Here is a 25716-nt window from a genome sequence, read left to right as displayed (position 1 = left end):
TATTGTGGAGAATTTTAGTGATAGAAACTACAATGAATTTGTTCAAAATGTTTAAATTGGAAGTTGACTTGGATATATGATAGTTGTTGAGTTGTCTGCATGTTTAATTCGTTGATCTAGTTCTTGCAATTTTAGATCATTATTCCATTGAACTGGCCTTCCAGCAGATGTCTCGGAAAATTTTGAAATATTTCTCATCTCTTGTAGTCCCTTTTTACTCTGAAGAAATGTTTGTTGGTTTGTGGATGGAATTGCAGCGACTCGAGTGGCGGCAGTCCTTATCCACCGAATTGGCGTCTTCAATTGTTGCTGACAGCGGTCTCTGCCATTGCTGATTCGAGTCTCCTCGTGTAGGATTTGTGGCTTTCTTCTTCTTCCTCCTGTTTTTTTTTTTTTGTTCCTTCCTCATTTCACATTCCTTTCCTGTTCCAAGGTTGGTTCTTGGGCCTCTGCGTGCTTGATTGACTAGAAAAGGTTAAAGTTTTGGGTTTAAATTTTCAAACTCTACAGATTGCCGTGTCTGGGAAACAAAGTTGTATCTCGTTTTGATCGGATCAATATGGAATAAGCTGCTGTTGGTTTCAAAGTTGCATAGGATTCTCTGGACCTTACAGCGACGAGGTACTTGTCAGATGAAGCGGAGGACTTCCTTGTCTTTTTCTCTCTTCGTCCGAAAACTTGATCGGCACTGTTTGTTGGATTTAATTTGTTAGGGTTTCGAGTCATGAATTGTCTTTTTATCCTCCTTTTCTTGCGGGAAACGTGCGTTGACTCCCCAGATGTTGAATGCAGATTAGCTGTTCTATTTTTTGCCTCCTTGAGAATATAAATCTTCCTTTTAATCCTTGCAGATTTCTCGGTGTTATGATACACAGCTTCAGGGTTGATCTATCTTCGAAGAGCAAAATCTGTCTTCCTTCTTTCTCCTGAGATATATATCAGTGAGTTGCTGAAACATCATCAAATTCTTTCTTTCTCGATAAATCATTTGTTCTGCAGAGGACTTTGTATTGAACAATTTGTTGTAAAGGAAAGTTTCATTATTAATTCTGGTTTTCCCTTAGGTTTTTGAATTTTGGCTTGAGTTCCCTTCATTGCATTTTGACAGTTTGATAAAGGTATAAACTTGACTGTTTGGTAAATTAGTTCTTGGTCCACTAATGCATGTTTATTCTTCCATCTTGAGGTGTTGGAGTTAGCTTGGCCTTTTTTTTTTTTTACTGTGTATCTAAGGGCTTTGCTAACTTGATTTCTGTCTTCTTTTACATGTCAAGAATGATGAAGCTGACATCTAGAAAGGATTATTGGAAGTCCATGGTACAACTTCGGCCGGGCAGGAAATCCCCCATTCCTTTCTGCGTCTTCCCAAAACTTGAGTCAACAAGCACCTCATCAGGAAGTGCTCCGGTTTATCTGAATGTGTATGACTTGACACCGATCAATGGCTACATGTACTGGTTAGGTCTTGGGATATATCACACTGGAGTTGAAGGTGCTGTAAGTTGTCATTGTTTGTTTAGCTAGAGTTTGCATTACAATCTGCCATTTCCATATGATGTTTCATTTGAACAATGTCATCATTCACTATTTAGTCCTGCAACTTGATAGCTACCAGTGATTCAGAATCTTTCAGTGTTGAAGTATCTTCCGTATTTGGATTATTTTGATCGTCTGTGTCATCCTTCATATTGCAGTACACGGAATTGAATATGCATATGGAGCACATGATTATTCGACAAGTGGTGTTTTTGAAGTTGAGCCCCATCAGTGCCCAGGTTTTAGGTTTAGGAAATCCATATTCATGGGCACAACTCAGTTAAATCCACGACAAATTAGAGAGTTTGTGGAGCTAGAATCTCAAAATTATAATGGCGATGCTTACCATCTAATTGTGAAGAACTGCAACCACTTCTGCAAGGACATCATCTTTAAGTTGACTGGTAATTCAATTCCAAAGTGGGTAAACCGGCTTGCTAATATCGGTAAGCATTTTTCTCAATTAGCTCACATCTCCAAGACTTTTCCTTGAGTTTCTATATTTTCAGAATGTCGAATCAAGTGATGGCAAACACAGGACAAATAATGGGAAAACAATTTTTTTCCCCATCAGTTCTGTTGCTTATGTAATAACTTCCATTATTAGTAGCATTAGTTACTAGTTTCTTGCAATCAAATGCAACAACGTAGATCTATCGGATTGTAGCTTCACTTTGAATGAGAGAACATTAGATTGTTGATCTGCTGTTACATGAGAAATGCAGTTTCAAAATGGTGCAGTACCAAGGCACAAAAGTTTGATTTCTTTGGATCAAGGTTCATTGTTTCTATCATTTACGAACGCTATCACGAATCAACAGGTGCAATACCAATTCTCTTCCCGAGCAGTCTAAAATGGCCTAATCTCTTTGATACAAGCCACACTAATTGATTCATTTGGGAAAACAACGGGCTTAGGCCAACTCTATACATGGCATGTTACATGAGATACTTAAGTGTTGGTATACTAGTAAAAAGCATTTCGCTTATTTTATACATTATTTAATTCAGTACTTTTTATGATTTCAACTTTTCCTCTTGTTTTGTTTCTGGCTGTAACAAGATCACGTACTTTGCGAGTTATCAGATTGACGAATATCTGACATTACCTTAACACTATGTTCAGTATTTCAGGACGAAGACAAAATGAAGTTAGACCTTACATGCAACCATAGAATGTCGAGTCCATTACATATGCTTATGTGGAACAAGCTGATTCTTAACCCTTCTATCACTAATCGATGTAAATATATACTTAGATTTACTCTAATCATGCAGGTTCCTGCTGCAATTGCATCCTTCCAGAGTCTCTTAAGGTGACAGCCATTCATCAGGACCCTGATTCACAGACCAATGATGCCGAGAGGAGGCTTAGAACTACTTTCAGTTGCTTATCCTCAATATCCTCACGTCCACAGCATTGGTTTACATCTTCAATTTTTTTGCCTTCTTCACTAGCTGGGAGTTTCTCCACATGGGAGTTTCAATGGCCCACTGCCAAAGCTTTGAAGGATCACAACAATCAAGCTTGTGATCGTATAGATAAAAAATCAGTAATTCCTATTTCGGAATCTCTTTCTGCAGAAAGTATCCATCAAGATGAGCTTAGTAAGAAAAATGGCTAACAGAAGTTTAATCCTATCTTTCCACTCAGCGCAGATACGGATTCCATGACTATGAAGCTCATGGTGAAACATCTTTCAACACCAAAATGTAGTGTTGTGTATTGTATTATTCACCTTTGAGCAATGAGCCCTGTATATACACGTTCTTCTGAGTTAAAATGAAAATGGGTATGCGAAAACATACAAAATTTATGATGTATTGACATGAGAATCTCATGACATGGAAATTACATAGTTATCAGATAGTTAATGGCTAACATTCCCCTTAAATTGGAGCTATCTTGAACATGATCAATTTGCACTCCAAGAATCGCATGGGGTCTTTGTTGTGCGACATTATGAACAGAACAACCACTGTCTTTGGTATGTGACATTGTGAAAAGAACAACCACTTAGCTTTTTTGATGGTATGTGCAAGAGGTGTATGATCAGGATTTTTTTTATGACAAATCATTTTTTTTATGAAACATATCATTTTGTATTATCTATTTATCTCTATATATGACACTTTGATTTGCATGGTAGAGAGGGGTGGAGTTAGGAGAGTCCCTCTCATGTCCAATAGTAATGATTAAAGTCAAATAATTCGCAATAGGTATGAGTAGCAACTTAATACTTTTCTTTAATTCTCAAGTCTAAGCATTTGAGATAATAAATAAAAGGGTTGATCGGTGCACGAAGCTCCTGTCAATGTAGGATCTTAGGAAAAGATCTAATATATACAGTCTTATTTTACTTTATAAGAGATTGTTTTGATATTTAAACTCGTGACCGATTATATAATAATAATTTTATCATTGCGTCAAAGTTTCCTTTCACTCTAGATAACAAATAGATGAATTAAAATTTTATTTATTTTATTTTATCATGTGAAAAGTCACTAGTTGCATTACATAAGTGAGTTTTTTACTCAGAGCTCTTGAGCTCTTTAATTTGAGTTCTCTAAGTTCTCCACTTCAAGCTCCTTAAGTTCTTTTCTTCGATGCTCTCAGGGCTATAAATTAGTTAAGCCGAGTTAATACAGAGTTTCGGGGAAGGATCTATTATATGCAACCTTATTTTACTTTACAAGAAACTATTTTTGAGACTTGAATCAATGACCTTTATGTCATACGATAATAATTTTATTATTACGTCAAAGCTCCCCTTCACTTGAGATAACAAATAGATTAATTAAAAATTTATTTACTTTATTTTATTATGTGAAAAGTCACTAGTTGCATTACATAAACGAGTTTTTTTGTGCTCCTTGTGCTCTTCAATTTGAGTTCTCTAAGTTCTCCACTTCAAGTTCCCTAAGCTCTTTGATGCTTTCAGGGTTGTAAATAAGTTAAGCCGAGGCAAGTTTTATGGTATTCAAACTTTTTTTGATATGGTAACTGAGCTAAGTGGAGCCGAGCCTAAAATGAACCAAATCGTTAAAATGATTGTTCAAGTTTGACTTGATTTTTTTTTAATGAGTTTGAGCTTACTTCGTTTAGATGTTATCAAACTCTCAATTTATGTTTGTTTGTTTGAACTTTTACATTTTAAGTTTGTTTAATTAGTTATTGAGCTTAATAATATAAATTTGTTTGTTCATTTTGAAAGTTTCTTTATTTATTTAGTAATTTGATAGGAGTTTTATTGATGAACATCTCCCACAAATATTGTTTATGAACATATTCACAAATATTGTTTATGAACGTTAACGAGCTGAGTATATATATGTTCAATCTTATTTGTTAGTTAAACTAGTTAAGTTTGTTCATTTAATTGATCTTCTATATATTATACGAACATAAATAAACTATTACCAAACTGAAGACCAAGATTATTTACAAATATTCGATTCATTTACTACCCTAAATGCTCTAGTTTCCTATGCCAAATTTGATTTTTTGGCCTCCTTATTTTGCTTATAGCCCATCTAGACGATCCTTGCAGCTATGATCCACAATTAGATATGACTTACAATCGTTATGCGACACCTTAACTATACCATCTCTCCAGTTCATGTTTTCTATAACTCATTGCTAGGTAAACTTTAGGGTTTAGGCTCCTAGCTCTTATAAATATTCTAATTAAGTATATAATAGTTTAGGTAGCTCTCTCTCTCTCAAATATATTTTATCAATGACTTTTGCTTCTAAAATACAATCATGACTTAAGCATCGGATAAGTTTTCCGGACAACTCCAACATCCTCCGGTGTGTGTTTGACTATACCTCTCGGCCTTCACCTCAATATCTAGCACCCCCGTGATAAGATTTAGACAACATTATAATAATTATTTTATTTGTAAATCACGTGAAAAATAATAATAATAATTACAATTAATCTTATTTACTATTCTGAATGATTGATTTAGTTTTATGAAAAAATTTTATCGATCATTAAGATAAATCATGTGGCAAAAGATGAAATCACTCATCTCCAGTACCTCAGCCGTACTCGACCCTAGGTCATCACGAGAAAGATAAATCATGACAATCGAGAGGGTAAGTGGTGGTGGGGTAAGTTACACAGGGTCCAGAGATTTACGCCCCGATAATTCTACCGTTCAATCTCACAACTTTATGTGATAAATATACCATTATTTATCATCTCGAATGATCCATAACTTTTAAGATAAATCAAAAAAATACATGTGATGATTAACACAGAAGTCCAATATATCTCTTTTGATTACGTTTCTATTTAAAGGAATTTAAAAATTCCTATGAAATACCTTTCCTCTCCTATTTGTCTCCCACATTGACTTTGACAAGGAAGTGCATTAATTGAAGGTTGAATTTTCGTTGTCTCTGGGTGATTTCCTCTCATCAGTCCAATTAAGAGTGTGACAAGGTTTTTGGAGGATCCCAATCATGCATACCATGGGATTTGACCACCACTCCCTCCGTCAACCTCACTCACAAATCACAAAAAAAGAACTTGGTTTAACTAGCAATTAACATCCATTAAACACCAAAAAACAAAATTTAAATTTTAGAACACAAACAAAAAAAATAATTCAACAACTTGCTTTAAATATACTAGAGGTGAATAATGCCAAAAAAAACTCATTCTTATTATTTTTTTTAAAAAATAGTTTCAATATTTACTAGTCCAAGTTTAGTCCACAATTAAGTCAAAGCAAATTGCAATTTGGCATCCAACAAAATCCAATGAACTACCAAAGTCTGCATATGCAAACAAATCACCAAGATGCTTGATGTTGAAAACATTTATCAATTCTTCTTTTGCACATTTTTTTTTATATATATGTAGAGATTTTATGTGGTTCTCAATTAGATCTTTAGTTTTAGTTACTGGTGTGCGGTGTGCCTGAAAGTTTAATTATTGTGGCAATAAAATTAGGTCCGAGTTGTGCTTCATCAGCTCCCAGTTAATATTCTTTAAACTGCTAAATTCCAAAGTTATAAAAAATGTATTACTTGTACATAGAGTTGCAGATGTTCACTATAAGAAAACAATCAAATAGTTATGAAATTTGATCCGGTGGTAAAGATGGGTCCACATGGGAAGGGGTCAACGACACAGGAGAGTCAAAGTCCTGGCTAAGCGGGGTGGGCAAGTCGCCTGGCCAATTGGATAGAGTAAATCCTGGGCCGGCGCGTGATAGCTCGACCTGGGGTCGAGCTTCCGACGTTCACAAGCTCCCTTATAGAGGAACCGTCGTGTCGAGCGGCCGATCCGCTCGGCCGACCCGCAGATCAACCAGATCGTACTCTCGTCCGAGTATTTGACCGAGCGACCTTCTCACCCAGTCCGATGTGCATACGCACCCAAGCGCCCTGGAGGCCGTGCGTGCATCCCGTCCGACCCAGTAAGAGACAAAAGACTTGGAAGAGGACAAAAAGGGCAGCTAGTGATATCCTTCTCGAGACACCTGCCGTCGACAAACAGCATGTTCGGCGGCCGGGTCGTATCGAGGATCGTACGGTGGAAATTTCCACTGTCGTGACAGAGATATGCTCAGATAATTATGATATGACGTCAGACACGCTTTTCTGACACAACCATTCTGAGGTATATTTTGAGGAACGTGCACGCCTCGGGAAGCGTGCACACACCTCGGGAAGTGTGCACACACCTTTCCGGGGTCCTATATAAAGACCTCCGGACTTCGACGGATGTATGTTTTTCTCATGTACTGTAGCCACAGTCTCGTTATTTTACCTCTGCTTCGTCTCACCGCTGCCTGACTTGAGCGTCGAAGGGCCGTCGCCGGAAACCCCTTTCCGGTCCGATTTTATTGCAGGTTCCCCGGAGATCCACGTCACTGAGGAGATCATCCGGAGGCAGCAGAAAGCGCTACGTCCGCGAAATTAATATTTTATCACTAATTAATGATCGATAAAATTTCAATCGTTAATTTAACGATGTGATATTAATTCGGTAGTTAATTTAAAATTTACTGGCGTGTTGAAGTTCCAAGTTTATTTCTTGTAAACTTCTTCACGCAGGTGGCAGCCAATTAGCAGTCCTGCTGTCTTCGCTTACGAGTCAAGAGGCAGAAAAAATGAGGCTGGAATTGGATGAATGAAGCAGCAGCTAGCCGTAGCTATATATACTGTTTGATGGGGACGAGCCATGGAGCATCATTAGGTCACGCATTTTTTAGACCATACAGCTAAAATTAAAGGTTTTTTTTTTCTGGGTAATTAAGCTGATTAATTTTAAGGCCAGACAATTTTTTTTATTAAAAGTTATTTATTAGATAAATTCAAAATATAATTTATATTTTAAATAAAATTTTTAATTAAATGTTGCTGGACTTTTTTGACGGACTGGTCGTCCAGTCGGACCTTCAGTCTCACTCATAAATAGCTGTGCAGTTTGCTATTTTATTCGAGTTTTATCGGTTAGTTCGCACCACCACAAAAAATAGTCATGGAGCAGGCTCCGGCCGTGAAGGCTTCGCCGGCGAAGCCTCGGAGAAACTATTATGCATTGGGCTGCTCTATCTTGGCGTCCATGACTTCCGTCGTCTTGGGATATGGTTCTTAATTACTACGACTTCCTTGGGATTTAATTATGTTTTAAGATTCGATTTCATGGGAATATTTCGTTTGTTGGATTCGCATGCAGATGTTGCGGTGATGAGCGGCGCCAACATGTACATCAAGGACGACCTGAAGATCAGCGACACGCAGATCGAGATCCTCTCCGGCATCATCAACCTCTACTCCATCATCGGGTCCATCGCCGCGGGGCGCACGTCGGACTGGATCGGCCGGCGCAACACCATGATCCTGGCGTGCGCCATCTTCTTCACCGGCGCGCTCACCATGGGCCTCGCCCCCAGCTACGCCGTCCTCATGGTCGGCCGCTTCGTCGCCGGAATCGGCGTCGGGTACGCCCTCATGATCGCGCCTGTCTACGCCGCTGAGGTCGCCCCCAGCTCCTCCCGAGGCTTCCTCAGCTCCTTCCCGGAGGTGTTCATCAACTTCGGCGTGCTCCTCGGCTACGTCTCCAACTTCGCCTTCAACGGCCTCCCGGCGCACCTCAACTGGCGCGTCATGCTCGCCGTCGGCGCGGTGCCTCCGGTGTTCCTCTCCGCCGGCGTGCTCTTCATGCCGGAGTCCCCTCGGTGGCTGGTGATCCGGGGGCGGATCGGGGAGGCGAAGGAGGTGTTGAGAAAGACCTCGGACACGCCGGCGGAGGCGGAGCTGCGGCTGGCGGCGATCAAAGAGGCGGCGGGGATTCCGCCGGACTGCGCCGACGACGACGTGGCTGCGTGGATTCCCAAGCGGCGGAGCCGCGGGGAGGGCGTGTGGAAGGAGTTGCTGGTGAGGCCGACGCCGGTGGTCCGGCGGATACTCTTCGCCGCCCTCGGGCTGCAGTTCTTCCAGCAGGCGTCGGGGATCGACTCGGTGGTGCTCTACAGCCCGACCATCTTCGAGAAGGCGGGTCTGCAGAGCAAGACGCAGCGGCTGGGGGCGACGGTGGCCGTGGGCTTCTCGAAGACCTCGTGCATCCTGGTCGCGACCTTTCTGCTGGACCGCGTAGGGCGGCGGCCGCTGCTGCTGAGCAGCGCCGGGGGAATGGTGGCGTCGCTGCTGACTCTGGCCTCGTGCCTGCGAGCAATCGAGCGGCAGGGGGAAGCGGCAACGTGGGCGGTGGTTCTGTGCATCGTGACGGAGTTGACGTTCGTGGGGTCGTTCTCGATCGGGCTGGGACCCATCGCGTGGGTGTACTGCTCGGAGATCTTCCCGTTGCGGCTGAGGGCGCAGGGCGCGAGCCTGGGGGCGGCCATGAACAGGCTCATGAGCGGGGCGGTCACCATGTCGTTCCTGTCACTCTACAAGGCCATCAGCATCGCCGGCAGCTTCTACCTGTACGCTGGCATCGCCGCCGCCGGCTGGTTGTTCTTCTTCATCTTTTTGCCGGAAACGAGGGGTAGGAGCCTGGAGGACATGGAGGAGTTGTTTGGGAAAAAGGGGAAGGCGGCGGAGATTCAGAAAGGGGGAATTGAGATGGCGAATGAGGATGCTAAAGCTAACGTAATTGTAATTGGGCGTGATTAGTCCAATGAATATCATCCTATGAAAATCTGAATTCATACTGCTCCTAAGTCTAATAATAAGGATACCGTATATTTGAAAGTTAAAACATTTTTTTAAAAAAAAAATTACCTAAATAATATTAAGAAATTTAAAATTATACTTAAGCTGATAATATTTGTTAACAGAGTATTATAGTATCCACATCATATACTCTATTTAAATATTTTACTTTAAATTTTAAATAAGATAGTTTAAAAAAAATTATCAATTATCTTATTTATTTTCTAAATTATGTCTTTATAAATCGTATTTTTTTAAATGAAATGAGAAGTGTTAGTTGGTAAAAGAATTGCAAAGGGGGCAGTTGTTCATGTAAAATTATGTTTTTTACATGACGTTGTTTTTACTTTACGTTTCTTTTTTTTTACGTTTTGTTTTTTTTTTCCGTTGTTTTTTTACTTTACGTGGCTTTACGTTATATATATATATATATATAAGTTTATTTTTAAAATAAAATATCACATATTTTTATTTAGTTTTTATAATTTAAAATATTTTTTTCCCAAAAAGTGTAAATATAAGATGATATTTTTGGTAAAAAAAATTCTGTTAATCCTAAATAAAAAAAAATCTCACTTTTTTAAAATTTTTCGATTTCGGATTGTATGTCTATTTTTTGACGTGTCAGATATAAATCAATATTCGGGAATCGTCAATTATCTAAATTAAATAGATTTTTATTATTAACTTTAAATGGATAACCAAAATTATTCCAGATAATCTCCAATATCATAAAAGATGTTTTAAAATCATATAAAAATGTGTTAATTTCGAAAAGTTTGATTAATCCGGTCAAAAACTGAAATAATCAATGTTTTGTTGGCTCATTTACTTTGATTTTTTGGTGGAATGTTTGATGAATTCAGTTAGTTAAAAAAAATTATTTTGTTAAATCAGTTTGATCAATTTAATTTTAAACCGATTGTTCACTCTTATGCTCAGCATTCGAACTTGCAGCATATAGGGAGCACACTGATTCCTTGGTTTAGCAAATGGAAGATGTATACTCAGGGAATCCAACCGTCGTTTTACAGCTGAACTAAAAACTACCAAAAAGTAGTTCGCCGAGGCTGCCACCTGCAACCAGGTCAATGCAGTTGACCTGAAGACTACCAAAAAGCGACTCACCCCACAACCAAGTCGATGTACAACATCAGATTTAATTTGAAGGATTTTTGTCCATCGCCTTGCATTTATGATGGCTATCTTCGTGGCTTGAAAGCCTGTAAGGGTACGTTTAAGTAAGTTTTAGTGCTAGTTATGGGTAAACGACTATACCAATAAATGAAATCTACGGCTGTGTTGCACTTTCCACCTTTTTATCTTAGTGGTTTTATCTTAATGAAGTTTCAATAGGTTCGGTGATCTACTAGTTCAGTTATATAATTTTAGGAACATTCCTTAAATGGCAAGTGCTAGAGTTTTAAAAAAAATTCACTAAATGCTACCTAAGTACAACTCAAGCAAGTAACCTACTAATTAGGAAGCTAATAAAAGTAACAAACCATGTAAAATTTGGAAAACACACTTCTAGTTGTAATAAATGCATGCTCCAACATTAACAATTTAACTAGTTGTAAAATTAATGTACCTTGTGGAGTTAAGGAAAAAAAAAACTAATAGAAAGTCTTATGTTGAGAAACTGCATTGAGCACAATAATTTTAACAGTATTTCTTGTTGGTCAGAATTTGGTCAGTTAGAATTTTTTATCTTCCAATTAGAATGTATGCATGTACATGCATGTAATTAATGTACACAGATGATATTACTAAAATATCCATGTGTACACTTACATGTATTAATTCTAGCTGGTCAGATTCTGACCATTTAACATTATCCTAATTTTAAAGCCAGTTAAGAAGGCACTATAGATTTTCATTGAATTAGACTATCAAAAATGAATGTGTCATTTGATGATACAACTACATCACTATAATTAGATTCAATATTTTACCGCTCCTCTTGTATGAACCAATTTCTTCATATAACCCTCTGAAAATTTGGACATGTGATTTGTTGATAGGGTAAATATAAATATCAAAAATATACCTATACAACATGAATTAGTTATGTAAGGGGAAAAAGGCAACAAGCCTATAATTAGAAGAGGATAGAAAACAGAAATAATTTTAGGGAAAGAAAATAAAATCTATATGTCAATGACCTTAAAAAATAGTAATACGGTGATAAGAAGGGGCCCCATCTCATGGAGGATAGTTATCACGGTGGAGGTCAAAGTCAAGACGGTCAATACTCAAATATCATCGGTCAGTCGGACGATCAACACTCAAATATCATCGGTCAGTCGGACGATCAAGTCAACGCTAAGATAACATCAACCGGTCGGGTGAGCATGCATCGACTGGGAGGAGAAGGTTCCGGTTTGACCCTGTCTTTGACACGGAGAAGTGACAAATGACCGAAGCTCAAAGGAGTTGGACGCTAGAGGAAAAGATATGCAGAAGCCGAGCCGACATTGGTACAGTGGAGCTCTGGCCGATCGGACGCGACGCAGGAATAGGGACGTTCTGACTGATCGGACGCGACGCAGACATAGGGACGTTCCGGCTGAATGGACGTAACACAAGCATAGTGGAGTTTCGACTGAGCGGGCGGGTACACAGGAACAGCGAATTCCCAGCCGAGCGGCTAGTCCGCTTGGCCTAACAGTATACTCTGTTATCCATTGACATCTTTTTGGAAATTAGTGCCGCCGACACCGGGCATGGATAACCAGAAGATCGTACGACAGATGCTTCCACTGTCACTTCAGAGATATGCTATAGGAATACACGCTATAGCATACACGCTATAGGAAATGTGCTTGTCTTGGGAAGCATGCATACACGCTATAGGAGCTCTATATAAAGGGGAGTCTAAGCATTGACGGAGGTACGCAATACGCGATAGACACTGTTCTCGCTACTGTTCATTCTTGTTACTCCACCTTCTACTTCATCGTCGATGACTAATTTAAGCGTCGGAGGACATTTTCTTGTTACTCCGCCTTCTATTTCATCGTCGATGACTGATTTAAGCATCGGAAGACTAATGTCGAGGACCTCTTTCCAATTTAGTTTTCAACCAAATTAATTGAAATGATACATTTTTATTTAATTTTAACTTTTAACTCAACATCCAAATTCCTAACAATTGTGATAGTGGTAAAAGAGAAATAAAACAAATTAATTCATTCGATTTAATTAAATTAGGAATTTTAAAATATAAATCAAAATAAAAATTCAATTTTTAAAATAACTAAATCGAACCTTTAATTCATCTAAAAGAACTTTTGCTCAACTAAAACCACAAATTTCTGGGTTGCCTTGTGAATAAAAAATAAACTCCAAAGGCATGTTTAGAAAAATTCTAATGAGCATTTTGAAAAAGAGTTCAGTTTGGAGGACACGAAGGAATTGTTCGGGAAAAAGGAGAGGTTATCTTGCGAATTAAAAATAAACTCTAAAGGCATATTGTGAAAATGCCAATGGGCATTTTGAAAAAGAGTTCATTTTGAAGGACAAGAAGAAATTGTCCGGGAAAAAGGAGGCGGCGGCGATCAGGGGAATTGAGATGGCACATAGACCTGATGAGGATTAGATTTGATGTCATTTGATCTTCAAATTCAGATGTCTCAAGATCAAGACGACGGTTCTATAGACCTGTTTACTTTCTTTATGCATTACACATAAAGTCAACTGGCCTTGCAAATCATTTTCAATGCAAATGAAATACAACTCAAATTTGCACTACACCGATACAGAAAATACACACAATACAAAAAACTACTCGAAAAACACTCATATTATCAAACCACAGGTACATAAATTGGAATTAATGTATAAATTAGTTGCAATGCCAATAGAAAAGTCAGAATCTTTGATAAGAATAGATGATAACAAAAAGGCAGATTGTCTACCTTATGGCTCCATTTGTGATAGACGAAACTTTACAAACACCAGCAGATGTTGTGAAAGGCACATCCTTATAACAGGCAACCAGCTCTGAATTAGACTGCAGATCAACCTGCAGCTTCTCCCAAACTTTGCTCTTGGCGTTTAAGACGCTGTCCGGTTCGCCTGAGTATCCCAGAAAGGTCACTCGTTCACCAACCTTGGCTGATGGTGGTGGATCAACTAACTCAACCTGGAAACAAAATGAATTCATTAGTCGTTCTTGATGAATGATCACATGTAAAGCTGATAATTTCCCAGGTAAACCAACCAATATTATAATACTAAAAAACTAACAGGTTAGTAAAAGCAAAGACTTGTAGGAATGGAGGCAGAGTTAACGACTTACCTTTGTGTGGTCATCGTTTGATGCAGCCAAGACCATTGCTTGTGACTTAATGCCCCTCATGGTTGCAGGCTTCAAGTTACAGAGGACACAAACCTTCCGATTCTGCACCAGTGATTTAGAGAAGTACATGGGAAATTCACATCCAAATGGAAGAAAAATTGAAAAGAGAAGCAAAATAAACCTGCATTTCCTCAAGAGGAATATATTTCACGAGGCCACTAACAACTGTTCGAGGGGATTCTTCACCGACATCAATTTCTTCAACATAGAGTGAATCTGCATCTGGGTGCTTCTGAACTTTTTTGATGAGGCCAACACGTATGTCAAGTCTTGAGACAGAAATTTCTGTTTCAGCAGACTTCGTTTTTGTACTGCCAGAAGGCTTGTTATGTTGTTTCTTAGAATTTCCTACAGCAGGTCACATGAGAAACTTATTGAGCTCTAGGATAAGCTTTAACTTCATTAAGCCGAGTTTTATTAATACTTCAAAACTTGGAAAACCATTTACATTAATACAACACTAAATCTAGTGTTCATCTCTTTTCTCCAAGATAACAAAACTTGAGTTGGGATTGACATTACATCAGGGGAAAGTTATGAGAGATTTATTTCAGAACACAACCTAACCAATTAATACCCAAATCATAATGTCTAGAATCAAAGAGAATTTCAAAAAGAATCATTATAGGAACAACTAGTATTATTGCACTTCAGTGGTTTCTATTTCGCTAGTAGCATTCTTAAGCTACCTACAGACTACAGTCGTCAGCTTTTCTTTATTAGTTCAGATCGTGTTGTATATTTCATCAGTAAAAAAGTATTACCAAATCCACATTCAAACATCAACATAACTCACTTGCAAAATAGAATCAGGCAGAGAAAGAGTGTACTCGAATATTTAAATCTCATTAAACAATGGTCATTTATTTTGAAAATGCAAATAATGATTAGAATTATGTTACTAGGAAAAAGACAAGTGATTTCATAAAAGATTTTCTCTACCTGTAATTTTTGTGTTTTTTAGTTGCTCAGCAACTTTATTTGCATCAGCTTCTGCTCTTACAAGTCTTTCAGCTTGACTACCAGCAAATTTCTCCCGCAGAGATTCCACATCCTCGTCTTTCTGCATGAGTGAGCATAGGTTAATAACTCAGTTGGTAACAAATCAGTAACTTATATACTTAACATCACAAAAAACAGTAGAGAGTAGCTATGCACATATTAATACAAACCAGTTCTTTGAAAAGTGGTTCAGGTTTCCCAATACGGTGCCCAGATGGCAGGAACTCCCAAGGTCTGCTTGCCTTCTCAGTTTCTCCTTTCTCATCAGAAAATGAGAGATTATGCTCTGGTGATAAATTAAGCTGCCTTAGAACCTATTTAATGCCAACATAGAACACATATTTGGTTGATATAAGCCAAACAAAATCCAAAATCCAAAGGTTCTTGCGTGTAGAAAGATAAGAATAGGTGGGTGTTTGGCGATTTACTTCTATAGAAAAGGAAGGCATGAATGGTTCCAGCAGGCATGCAAGAAGATAAACAAGTCCCACAGAGGTCCTCAATACAGTGGCACACAAAGAGGGATCTTCCTTGTAAAGTCTCCAGAATTGGCTCTCCTGTTTAACATAACAAAAATAATAATAAACGGTCAAGAAAGAATCAATAGAATTTGCAAGGATAATCTGTAGGAAAATCAAAACAAAGGGACGTACTTGTAAATAAAAATTTCCTTCACTTGATATGCTCATAGCAATCTTCAGACCTTGTTTCAGTTTAACCTGTATAGAACATATCAATAAAGTAGTCATTGACATGAGGCACGAACCAAGGCTGAGTTTGGGAGCAAATTTCCAAGGTGCTTTTAGGTCTCACAGCAATTTGTGATGAAGATAAGGTATTTACTAAGTGCATGATCAAAGTGCATTGATACACCATCTAGCCTGACTTATTTTTCACAAGCATGCGAAGTGGTTTGGGCAAGAAAATGTGAAATGGTTTGGCTGAGAAAACCATTTACCTAAGAAATTTCTAGATTATTATGAAAATTAGTACAACATATAAAAACTTATAATAATACATAAGGAAATAACAAGTATTTAATAGTAGTATAAAAATAATAATTACTAATTATGGGTAATTAAAGACAAAAAAACTAAATTATATATTGAAGCCAATAAAATTAGGAAACCAATTTCTATAACAAAAAAATATTATTTTCTCGTAACCGAAAATAATATATTGAATTTGAATTTTGAGTTGATGATAAATATCAATAATGGAATAATTTAGAAATGAATAATAAAATTATTAATCATGTGATCAAGTATTTTACTCTAAAGAAATTTACAATCGCAGCTACATGCATTTTAATTTAATGTTTAATTATAATAATCATATATTACATGAAAAATTGTACTGAAATGCACATCGTGAAAAAATTATTTTGCAGAGAAATTATGAAAGACACCACAAAGATGCAATTTTTAGTGGAGTTTGGCTTAAACTGCTTTTTCTAAATGCAAATGCAAACGAACCTATCCCAAACAGCACTAGAGTAAATGATGTTTATCTTAAAATGCTTTCAGCATCCAATTGAAAACCAAGCTTGAAAATCAATCACCTTTTCCATTGCATCCAGATATTGTTCAATCAATTTACCAACTTTTTCTCCTAAATCTTTCGTTAGTGGATGTGACTGAGCATGAGGAGCATCCGGAATGATTGAATCATATCCTGCTCCTGCACAAGGACCAAGAAAGTTGAATTCATTAGTTCAGGTTTAGACCAACAGTGCAGACAAGGTAATATTACTGAACTGTCAACAGGAAAATAGCGATTTTCATAATTGAAAACAGTAAGACATCTATCATAAATAGTGTGAAAAGTCAATTAGCAAATTTGATAGATATTTGCATGAAAAGGGAAGCACTGTGTTTTGGTTGAATAACTGCATGACACATAAATGCTCATAAAGATGAATTAGGATGATTTTAAACATATAAATTGAACATAAGAAAATGGATAAGTATAACATCAAGATTTCACCTGAGAAGAAATTTGGCAGGAGATAGGAAGATCCAGAAAAATATAACATACTGTTTTCCATTAGATTAATGTCAACTAGAGAACTGTAATTGTTCACTGTTTGAGTGGATTTTGACACTTCTTAAAGCCTAATATCAGGTTATGGTAAGAAAAACCAGTAGTCAACCAAGCTCAAGGGCAAAAACCTTCTTTAGGACAAAAACTCTAATGTATTTTGCTGTGCCTACTAGCTAACTGCCTATATATCAGGATCCAAGATTCAACAAGAGAAAATCTTAGATTATAAGCAAAACCTTGTCACTTTAGTCTAATATATTAACTTCAAATTACCACTTGGAAATTGAAGATTCATAAGTATCCAATTCAGACAACATGATCAGATAAAACAAAACTAATTGCAAAAATTAAGGGACTGCAAGTATACTATTTCAAAGGAATTCATAATGACTAACCTTCTGGTTTGGCAATAAAACTTAAAACTCTATTAACAAAATTGCCTAAGTTATTCAGCAACTCTGAATTCAGCTTAGACTGCAAGTCTGCCCATGTGAACAATGTATCTGAAGCCTAATTCATAGAAAGAAGTCAGAACTATAGCAAAATGTAATTTTCACTGACGTTGATTGGAAAAAATTAGACTTGTTAAAAAGCACCTCAGGTCTATTTGTCAGCAAATAATATCTCCACACTTCAGTTGGAATATTTGTATCCTTTGCATCATTACCAAAAACTCCTATTCCCTTACTTTTAGAAAATTTTCCTGCCATAATGAAGAAAAACAAAAGAGGGATTTAAGACCTTCACAGTTCTTGAGCATATCAACCAACAAGATCCATGCAAAAAGTCAAATATCTGTCAGAATTTCATATCATGGTGAAGAACAAGGAACGCCCAGATTTAGTTCAGTTGCGCCTGATAGAATCAGTTAGGTAAGTTATTTCAAGGTTGCATTTATTTAAATATTATTGGTTGTTTTGTATAGAATTGAAGTGCAGGAATCAGTTACAGTAATTAGTTTAGTTGGAAGCTGATTATCTAGATAGCAAAGAATTCATGTCAGGTTGTATGGTTTGGTTTGTATCAAAGAAGCAAATCCTACAACTAAAAAGACTCTCATATTCCCTCTAAGAGGATATATTATGTTCTCTCCTCGTGGATGATTATTGGTATATGACAATTGGTAGTGGGGTTCACATGGGTGACTCCCTTAAATTCCTCAAAGCATGCATACAAAAGTATATTGCCTACTAGTCAAAAAATGACCAACAGACAAACATTTCAACTTATAAGAAAATCTATACGAAAAGTTAAAATTTTATTTAATAATTAATCAGCATTTTTAAAATTGAGCACCATACAATAGTTCTAGTTGGAGACCAAAACTCCCAGCACGTGAGATTTTAAACCTTTTGTTATGTTATTATCAAACTTGATTGTACATGAACCATGTAATTACCCAAACGTACTTATGTGGGTAATGCTGGAATATTTTTCTTATAGAGCCTTCACAAAGAGTTTTTAATAAAGGAACACTGACTCAGTTTGTTCTCTGAAAAGTAGGTCTTTCTAGGATTTCTACACTAAATATTTCAAAGAAATTTTAAATATAAAATTATTATGTTTGCATTAAAATAAAAAGACAGTTTAATATTTTAGTATTTATATTTAATAGTTAAATAGTTAAATTAATGTATTTTTATTGGTTTGTGCAAAATGCAGGTATGTGCAAAAGAATGGTTTGCGACTCTAATGAAGTGGAGCTTCTGTTATGACAAGAAGCTTACTCAGTGGAGCTTTATTGTAGTTGTATACAACTGAGGCACACAGATGGTTAATATAAAATTGAACAACAGATTAACAAATATCTAAACTCTATAAGATGCCAAATCATCTTGTAACTGCGTAATTAAATGAGAATTCAATGAGAAACTAGTGTTCTCACAAAGAATTCAAGTCAAAATAACAATATACAGAAACATTTATTTTAACAAAGGCAATTATGAGAAATATCTTCAGTTAAATAAATGATGGCTAAAAAGGCTGGGCAATAGTACCTGCTTCATAATTTAGATACTCTGTGACACTTATGGTCTTCATCATGGTCCACCTTTCACCAGTTCCAAGTAGTGTAGAAGGAAACATTACCTGAAATGCAACAGGAATTTGATAATTTCAAAAGGCATTTTTGAAGGTTAAAAGGGAAAAAGACATGCACTTCCAGGGAATCAATGTTTTATTTATGGGCATCAAATACACATTAATCAGGTGTGTGTGTGTATGTCTATATATATATAAGACATCATCATTCTGACCATTAACCTCAATAAACCAAGCCAACTATGAGAATTATGCTATCAAAGTCACCCAAATAGTTCGGTAAGGCCTAATGCATGCACTTTCACATTCAGATATGTTTGGGATGTGATATGGTATTACATCTCCTTTACCCAGACATAGAATTAGAATAAAGACCAACTAAATCCGCATAATGACTTCCATCTGCAGGGACATGTACTGAGCTATCCCTGCAAGAGTGGAGTCTATCTAACCAAGATATAAATAGATTATGTTAAAGATACAAATTAATTAATCACATAATGGTCTCAAGGTATGAATAGTGTAATCATTTAAATGCTTAAGATCATATACATAATAGGATTCATTTGGTATTCCTATGGATGTCTATCACTGAACTAAAATAATTTTTGTATACATTCATTGTTAAATTATAATAAAAGATAATAGGACTGTATAGAATTATATGTATATTATTAAAGCCCATGGGGGGGCTTCGGCTCCCCTGTGGATGATGTGCGGCTGCCCCTTTGGCCATCGCCTGTCTGTGCTTTTTATTACATGCAAAAAAATGCATGTAGTCTCGGTCTCTTTTGTAGCTAGCCATCTCCATCATTGATGATGGTGGTGTGGCCTCCTCGCAATGCTTCTCTCCCCTACCATTTGTCCCCTGTGCCTGCCACCTTCCCTCCCTCTCTGCCTCCGATGCAGCATCCTTCCAGCCGTCATCACATCAGCAGCAGCACGAGTGTGTTTTATTTTTAATTATTCTTAATTTTTTAAATTACAGGAGGGGTTGTTATAGATTTTTTAAAAAATATTCTTTTTAGATCCAATTGCAACTCCCATATTAGATCTTAAACTTGTGGATTGTGATTGAGTGTATCCAAATCTTATTTGGACATGCATTTTACAATGCCCCATTTTCTTGTGAAAAGCTAACGATCAAACAGTTTTTTCAGTCAATCAATTTTCATTTGTTCTCCTTTGTTGCTTGAAATTGGAAAAAAAAAAAAAAAATCACCTGCTCCATGATCTAGCACGTGAGAAAGTGAATACGAAAATTATATCTTGGGGCCAAATTTCTTGGCCATCCTGCATGAGGGCAAGAGATTTACCCTAGAATAGGGTTCATGCACATCCAGTTCAATTCCTCCAATTCAATCTCAGTTTAATAATTGGCATTATTGATCCAACAAATTAATACAAATATATATGGGGTACCAGCCAAACCACCATATTAAAATAAAGGTTGCAAAAACACTTATGAGTGAATTAGCAAGACATTAAAAGTTGTTTAATTTAAAAAGGATTTGAATGGCAATGACTAAGTGTGTGATCATTATTATGACGGCAACAAAATTCAACATAGATTCTTGTTGCATCTTTGTTTTTCATAACTGCTATGTGATAGCAATACACTAAATTTTATGGATTTCTTCTCAACAAGTATTTAGATAATACCATAATGGAATAATTAATTTTAAATATTTTTATAATAAATGCATCATCACATATGTGTTATGTAGCGATCCAACCTAATGTCAGTAACATATATTGATGCAACATCGATATTCACTGAATGCAAAAAAATACCAAACAATTGTGATAACCATTAGCATTCAGCTAGTAGCCAATGATAATGAGCTCCGTGTCATCAATACGGAAAAATCCCTATTCTTAACCAACCAATTCTGCATCTAATTAAATAGCTAAAAATTTATTTTAAATCACAAGAAATACTTGGGAGTATAGTTCAAATCATGTTATATTTTACCTGGCACAGGAAATGTGAATATGCAAATGTAATAAAAAATTACAGTGATTGCCAAAATTATTGCATTAACTAAAAGCACTGAGAATTTATCTTACTGTGTGAAATGGCACATTATCCTTTCCCATGAATTGAAACAGCTCAACATTTTCAGGATTCTTCCACCATTTCTCCCACTCTGGAGTGTAGCATGCAGTGATAGAGATATAGCCAATTGGAGCATCAAACCACACATAAAACACCTGCATGAAAATGTAGCAAAAATACTCAACTAAGAAAATCTGGTGGAAATATAAAGAGTAAAATTGTTCACCCACAATGATAGTGGATGCTATAAAAATTAAGTCATGTGTATGAAGATTCATGTAGGAATGTAGCCTTATTTTATATATAGAGCTTAGTGCAGGGATAAAATTCAAGTAGGCATCCCCAAATAGATAAGATAAATTGGATGATGAGTTTATGAAGATGCAACACATTCATAGTTCTAATAACCACAAGAACCTGCCAAAAGAAAGTACTTTCTTCACCTTATCTTTGTACTTGTCATGTGGCACAGGAACTCCCCATTTAAGATCCCTTGTAATGCAACGCGGTTTTAAACCTTCTTTGAGCCATGCATTTGTAGTATGGATAGCATTTTGGCTCCAAGATCCAGCCACTGATGTAACATTAATATATTCTTCCAACTTTTCTCTAAGCAAGGGTAACTCCAGGAACAAATGATTAGTATCACGTACATGAGGAGTGTTGTGGCATGTCTGATATGACAATAACTAAAATTCAGGTTTGCAGTAATACAAATTTCAGATTCCATAGGATGATTGATAGGAATCTGATGAAACCAAGAGTTAAAATTGAATTATAGAAAAAGATATCACCTTGCATTTTGGATCTCTCAGTTCAGTTGGATTCAATAGTTTCCCACAATTTTCACATTGATCACCTCGTGCCGATTCGTAGTTGCAGTTCAATGTGGGGCATGTACCCTCAACAAGACGATCCGCCAAGAAGCGTTGGCATGTATCACAATATAACTGTGCAGTGCTCTCAAAATGTGATGTATCTTTTTTAAAAAAAAAAAAAACAACCACATGAAGGAATAACTTGCCATTCAAGTACTTTAATTGCAATTCATAAGCATACCTGTTGCATGATGTTTTCTGAGAGCCAGTTATTATCCATAAGTTTCTGGAAAATTGCTTGGCACACTTCCGTCTGCTGAGGAGTGGATGTACGTCCAAACTCATCAAAGCTTATATCAAACCACTTGTATACTTCCCTATGAATTGCATGATACCTAGAAAATGCGGAAAAAATAGAAGACAGGAAGTGCTAGTTTAGGACTTAGCTACTAAACCTCTTTCATTCACATTGCTTATCATTTTAAAACAAAGATAAAATCTTTGTAGTGGGCAATGGAAGTTTATTTACAGGAAGAAGCAATGGACAGGCACAAAATGAAGAACAAGAAATACTTGAACACAATCCAACAAGATGTTAAGGTTATAGGTATTTATGCAAATATATTTAACCATATATGTGTATCAGCCAATCAGATGCTTAATGTAATGCTATACAGTCTCAACACAAGTAGTAATTGGATACATTAAATCTGTAAACAAATCAAGCTTCAAGAGTCATTTACCTTTTAATTTATCAAGCATTTGAACTACTACTCATCTTTAATTATATCATAAAGTGATGCTGATCAAGAAGCTATTTAATTTAACCTATCAGTTAAATAAGTTCTTAAATGAATAAATGTGACATATCTAATAATTATTTAGCTTCAATTGATTCTTCCTGAAATGATAATGAACAAATTGCAGCCAGTTTGTGGTGGCAATGTTCAGTGCACACAGCCACACCTAACTTTTCAAAGGAGAAATCTTAACACGAGTATAACCTATCCTGAAACATATAATGATCTATCAAGTGCTCTCGCTTGAAATTTTCTTCTTCCACACATGGCATAATTATTATGAGATTGCATAAATCAACTCCATGTGCAGTGTATCCAAAATCAGAATATCCTGGAGTTGAACTGACACTTACTGTTGTCTTTAGAATTTAGACGACTGTTTTGCTTATAACTAACATATATTTAAGAATCCAAATTACCCAATAAAAAGAAGGCATTATAATGGTAATACTTTATAAGAGGAAAGCAGGAACAGAGCAGGACCACACGCACAAATGCAAATTAGCATATATAAAAGATAAAATGATCTAAAACTTAACTTCATAATCTCAAAGTCAATAAATACATCACATTTAACTCACTTGTCACATATCTCCTTCGGAGAACATTTCTCCTCCATAGCTTTCGTCTCCGTAGCCGTCCCATACTCATCTGTTCCACACATATATATAGTGTTGTACCCCCTGAGCCGGCAATATCTGGCAAATACATCCGCGCTCAAAACGCCTTCATCGAACCGAAAAAAAGCAGTCAACTTTCTATCCTCAATCCATAAGAACGAAGAAAGTTAGATTATATGAAACAGGTTACATCCGATGATGTTGCCGAGGTGTGGAACGTTGTTAACGTAGGGCAAGGCGCTGGTGATGAGGATGTTCCGGCGTCCTGGAACAGGGAGCTTGGGAGTCTTCTTATCAGAGGACGCCATGGGGCGCTTCGATCTGGGACGAGATTTGGATCGAGTAAGTTGCAGCCGCAGGGAGCTTCGACGAGGATCGACTGATCCTGATTATTCACCGCACCAAATTGGCTTAGGGTTTATCAATCGCCGCACGAGAGCAGACGGGGAGGCGCCGACGCAATTTATAGTCAGAAGCGAAAACTAAAAACCCTAACGACTGCTGCACGATTTCGGTTAGAAAGCTTTGGCCGAGAAGTTAATCCACTTCTGTATTTATAGCAATAACCACTTTTTTTATTAAAACAAGATTTAATTTAATTTTAATTAAAAAAATGAAGAAATTTAATGCTACGAAGATTCATATCATCCAGGAACGTCAAAAACAAGGTTTCTTTCGCTCTTAAGTTTTATTAAGGTAGACTCATAAATTTGACATGTAATTTGGAATTGGGCAATATTAAATGATTAGAATATGATCCGTCAGATATATGTATGAGCATTTTAGTAATATCATATGTATATATTAATTATATATATATATATATATATATATATGTATATATATGTATTATAATTGGGAGATAAAAATTTTTAACTAGTCAAATTCTGACCAACAAAATTTACTGTTTAAAATTACCATGAATAACAAACAGACTGTGCAATGGCAATGCATGTAATCAAAATGTTAACGTTTTTTTAATAAATTTATTGATCTATGATCTTTTTTTATCTATCAGGAGGTTATTCCATCCGTATCGTTTTAGCAGGCCTAAGTATATATATTAATTATTTTATTTAAAAATTGTATTTTAAATTTTAAATAAGTTATCTAAAAAAATTTTATATCAACTATCTTATTTTTTTTCTTAAATTTTATATTTATGAATATAACTTCTCTAAATTTAATAAATTGATTTTATTCCTTAAATATTATATAGGAAAAAACAATTAAAGAAACTGTTCTATGACATAGTAAAAAAATGAATATTTAAATTTAATAAAGTAATTTTTTATCCTTAATTATACATTTTAGATAAGAATATAATTTAGATAAAAAAAAAACTAGTATGAATGCTCTTATATACACCAATTCAAACATGCCCTATTTCCTACATTAAAAAAACACATGAAATAATCTTTTATACCAATGCTACATCTTACATCCAAACAAGGAAAACTCTCAAGGTGGTAATTTAGATTGGGTTCCAATTGGTGGGTTGACGGGTTAAAATATCAAAATCTAAAAATGACCTAATTACTATTTTGATTCAAATTATTCGATCTGAACCGGACCCATTTATCTGTATTTGATCCAAGCCCGATTTGAAATGACCCATAATCTGAATCTAACCCAAACTTGATCCGACCCATTTATAAAAACATATTCATCTTAACCCGAATCCAACTCGAAAAGACCTATTTTTATAAAAATATGCTTATTTTAAGTCGAACTCAACTAGAATTCGACCTGAACCTGACCTAAAAATATTTATAAACGGTTTTACGGGTTGTAATTGGGTCATTTCAGATTAGTCTGAATCTGACCCGTTTATTAATCGTATCAATCAGATTGACCCGAATCTAATCCAAATCTAATAAAACCGTACTCTAACTTAATTTTTTCGTGTTCAAATCAGATCATATTTTTATATCAGAACAAAAATTATCACCCCTATAAAACTCCATAGAATTTGGAACACTTTAAGCATAATCACTTGCTTCACTTGCGTTTGCTATGTAGCATTGGTAGCTAGTCGTGTATAAGAAGCATCAATCAGAACATTAAGACGACAACAATTTTGAGAATTCATAAAAGGAACTCCATTGAAAGAAAAAAAAAATTAAGCTCGAAACCGATTAGACCAGTATTGGTTGCTTCTGGATATAAGAAACTCCATCGTCGGGTTATATTATTACAGTAGGACATTCAAATTGTCATCCAAATATTCACTATTCGATCCTTAACTATGATATA

The 25716-nt window shown here is 36.2% G+C and overlaps 3 protein-coding genes across 9 annotated transcripts; 2 read left to right on the top strand and 1 right to left on the bottom strand.

The window, feature by feature from the left end:
- The first annotated feature begins 30 nt into the window (after nucleotides 1-30).
- Nucleotides 31-3349, top strand: LOC122027309 (deSI-like protein At4g17486). Of its 7 annotated transcripts, XM_042586248.1 has the most exons (7): nucleotides 31-350; nucleotides 511-621; nucleotides 852-941; nucleotides 1065-1118; nucleotides 1275-1492; nucleotides 1695-1982; nucleotides 2815-3349. In XM_042586248.1, exons 5-7 carry the CDS (start codon nucleotides 1276-1278, stop codon nucleotides 3159-3161), a joined length of 852 nt encoding a protein of 283 aa, XP_042442182.1. In that variant the 5' UTR covers nucleotides 31-350; nucleotides 511-621; nucleotides 852-941; nucleotides 1065-1118; nucleotide 1275; the 3' UTR covers nucleotides 3162-3349. The 7 variants fall into 7 exon arrangements, with proteins under 7 accessions (XP_042442182.1, XP_042442179.1, XP_042442180.1 ...); XM_042586245.1 differs by lacking the exon at nucleotides 1065-1118; XM_042586246.1 differs by lacking the exon at nucleotides 1065-1118 and having other exon boundaries at nucleotides 434-621.
- Nucleotides 3350-7988: 4639 nt separating this feature from the next.
- On the top strand, nucleotides 7989-9716 carry LOC122027767 (polyol transporter 5-like). The gene is made up of 2 exons (XM_042586775.1): nucleotides 7989-8148; nucleotides 8238-9716. The coding sequence occupies exons 1-2, from the start codon at nucleotides 8040-8042 to the stop codon at nucleotides 9674-9676; spliced, it is 1548 nt and encodes a 515-aa protein (XP_042442709.1). The 5' UTR covers nucleotides 7989-8039; the 3' UTR covers nucleotides 9677-9716.
- Nucleotides 9717-13492: 3776 nt separating this feature from the next.
- LOC122027060 (probable methionine--tRNA ligase) lies at nucleotides 13493-23996 on the bottom strand. Its single transcript, XM_042585870.1, has 17 exons — nucleotides 23651-23996; nucleotides 23422-23566; nucleotides 22282-22435; nucleotides 22017-22172; nucleotides 21666-21896; nucleotides 21234-21377; nucleotides 19121-19211; nucleotides 17720-17826; nucleotides 17519-17633; nucleotides 16642-16760; nucleotides 15734-15799; nucleotides 15509-15637; nucleotides 15251-15394; nucleotides 15021-15141; nucleotides 14200-14426; nucleotides 14019-14120; nucleotides 13493-13862 (listed from the first exon to the last, which is right to left on the bottom strand). Exons 1-17 carry the CDS (start codon nucleotides 23766-23768, stop codon nucleotides 13632-13634), a joined length of 2400 nt encoding a protein of 799 aa, XP_042441804.1. The 5' UTR covers nucleotides 23769-23996; the 3' UTR covers nucleotides 13493-13631.
- Nucleotides 23997-25716: the final 1720 nt, after the last annotated feature.

The sequence above is a fragment of the Zingiber officinale genome, chromosome 10A, assembly GCF_018446385.1.
Source record: "Zingiber officinale cultivar Zhangliang chromosome 10A, Zo_v1.1, whole genome shotgun sequence".
NCBI lineage: Eukaryota > Viridiplantae > Streptophyta > Magnoliopsida > Zingiberales > Zingiberaceae > Zingiber > Zingiber officinale.
The sequence above is the reverse complement of the archived record's forward strand: the minus strand, read 5'-3'. Positions and strand labels throughout refer to the sequence as shown.